At 46.7% G+C, this 2,478-nt stretch overlaps 1 protein-coding gene across 1 annotated transcript in view; it reads right to left on the bottom strand.

Moving 5' to 3' along the window:
- The window catches only part of ADPRH (ADP-ribosylarginine hydrolase), a 9,641-nt gene that overhangs the window by 7,040 nt on the left and 123 nt on the right, over window positions 1-2,478 (bottom strand). The window contains 1 exon segment of the mRNA XM_009890085.1: window positions 2,272-2,478. This exon segment is cut by the window's right edge and continues 16 nt beyond it. Within this exon segment, the coding sequence (XP_009888387.1) occupies window positions 2,272-2,478 (207 nt within the window).

The raw sequence follows: 2,478 nt of genomic DNA, 5'->3' as shown, positions 1-2,478 counted from the left end.
GTGAGACCCCACCTGGAGTACTGTGTCCAGCTCTGGAGTCCCCAACATAAGAAGGACATGGACCTGCTGGAGCGTGTCCAGAGGAGAGCCACGAGGATGATCCGAGGGCTGGAGCACCTCTCCTATGAGGAGAGGCTGAGAGAGTTGGGGCTGTTCAGCCTGGAGAAGAGAAGGCTCTGGGGAGATCTTACTGCGGCCTTCCACTACCTAAAGGGGGCCTACAGGAGAGCTGGCGAAGGACTTTTTACTGGGGCATGTAGTGATAGGATGAGGGGAATGGGTATAAACTGGAAGAGGGCAGGTTTAGATTAAACATTACGAAGAAATTTTTCACTATGGGGGTGGTGAGGCACTGGAACAGGTTGCCCAGAGAGGTTGTTGAGGCCCCATCCCTGGAGGTGTTCAAGGCCAGGCTGGACATGGCCTTGGGCAACCTGGTCTAGTGGGAGGTGTCCCTGCCCATGGCAGGGCGGTTGGAACTCGATGATCTTCAAGGTCCTTTCTAACCTAAACCATTCTATGATTCTGTGCTTCTGTGATTGTTTCTACGTTGCTTCCCCTGCTTCCCCCAAAATTTTACGAGCTTAAGTGTCTGTGGACCTACTAAAGAAGTTGCATTTCTTTGTTCACCTAGATAACCCGACCCCTCCTTGTCATTCTGATTAGTGTCCATAGCAAATTTACTTTAAAATCCTTCACTTCCCAATAGGAACTGCTTTTGGGCATATTGCAGCTCAGTTACTCACAGAAGGACTGCAGCAGGTATGCTGTTATCCTTAGCTATTAATTACTAACATTTAAATTTTCGGTTCTTCTCCTTTTCATCTCAGGTTTTAGTCACCAGTCTTAGATATTGGAAGCAAAAATAGCTTCCAGGTGTTGTCTCACTGCCAGCTGTGGTTAGTCCACCTCAGCAGACCCCATCAGCTGGGGGAAGTACAAGATGCTCCTTTGTCAAAACAGCAGTGAGTCTCTCTGAAGTTTAATCTGCCAACTCCTGCTATACTGGCAAGCATCGTTACCCCTTCCTAAATATTTTATTAATTAGGCTACTCCAACAACTGAGACCATCTGTGTTAAAAAATACTGATAGTTTAGTTCTTTACACAAGGGTAGGAGGTCACCTGTGGAAAGGTAAGCTCAAGATTCCAGCCTGGTTTACCTTGGAAACACACAGCTCTGTCACACTATGCTCAGTGACCCTAACACAGCAATGTAGGATTTGGCCTTTCCCATGTTTAATGTCAAGCCAGAACATTCTTGATATATCCTGGCCACTCCAAATAGGCACATCTAGGCAATTTCTTTTCAATGTATAAACTTTGCATAGGATTGCTTAATTTGAATGTTTCCTGGATACTTCATGCTGCCTGGACTAGCCAAATTAGAGGCCCAGCCTCAGTAGCTCCCATTTAAGTTTAATTCAAGCATCCAAAAGAGGCTGGGCCACGAGTACAGAGAGAGATGGGGTCCTTGGGGAAGAGTTGGGTCAGCAGGCCTGGTTGAACTAGAAACTACAAGAACACACTGCATATGGTTTGGCTGCTGCAGCCTGTCAAGGTGCCCCTCCTCAATACTGCCACACACTGCCAGTCCCTGCTGCCTGTGACTCTACCTCGGCACCATTGTGTCTATGCAGAGAAAAGAGAGATGATGGAAGCACAGTGTTCAAAAAAGACGACTGTGGCCTGACTGTCCTGGCACAGAAAGCAGAAAGGAGGAGCTAGCCACAAGGAGACTTTGGGTTTAATAAACTTAATTATTCCAAGCAAGGCTCTTTGTGCCTTTAAATATATTTTATGTGTAATTTATTGCATTTATTACAAGAAGTTCTGTATTAATTCTCTATTTAAATTTGTTGCTTTAACACGGCATCTCAGGGTGCACATTATACATGGTTGAATTTGCGTTTTTCACCCATTGCGTGTAGGAAAAGACACATCCCCAGCGCAAAAGCCAGCATCCTTGCCCTGAGTTCAAGGCCGCTTCTCAAACACGCCTGTAAGAATATTTTGTCAACACGGGCAAAACAGGATGTTTTTCATGCAGTTCAGAGAAGCCCAAACCACTTCAGCTTGCCTTATTCTGTTCTCTTTAGTTCATCTTGAAACAGGCTCTCAGTGTGGAAAACTTTTACCTTTACATGAAATACAGTTAATGCTATGAACAGCCAAAAGCAGAGCCAGGGCTAGCCTCAGCTCCAAACTGCAGGAAAGGGAGAGGCAGTAGCAAGAGGACAGCCCTGACCACACAGCATTACGGAAGGGTTACCTGGAGCTCTGCCCTTCATGTCATTCATGCACTCCTTGTAGTTCTTTGCAATCAGGGAATAGAGATGCGGTAAACTTGGTTTCTTCCCGGCAGCTACCAGGGCTTCGGCTGTGGCCAAGTGCATCACCGTATCATCGCTGACTTTCCAACCTTGGATGCTGAGGTTCCCAAGTCCCCCCATCTGCGCCAGCTCCTTGTGGATGGCTG

Source organism: Charadrius vociferus, unplaced genomic scaffold, assembly GCF_000708025.1.
Source record: "Charadrius vociferus isolate BGI_N301 unplaced genomic scaffold, ASM70802v2 scaffold287, whole genome shotgun sequence".
Lineage (NCBI taxonomy): Eukaryota > Metazoa > Chordata > Aves > Charadriiformes > Charadriidae > Charadrius > Charadrius vociferus.
The sequence above is the reverse complement of the archived record's forward strand: the minus strand, read 5'-3'. Positions and strand labels throughout refer to the sequence as shown.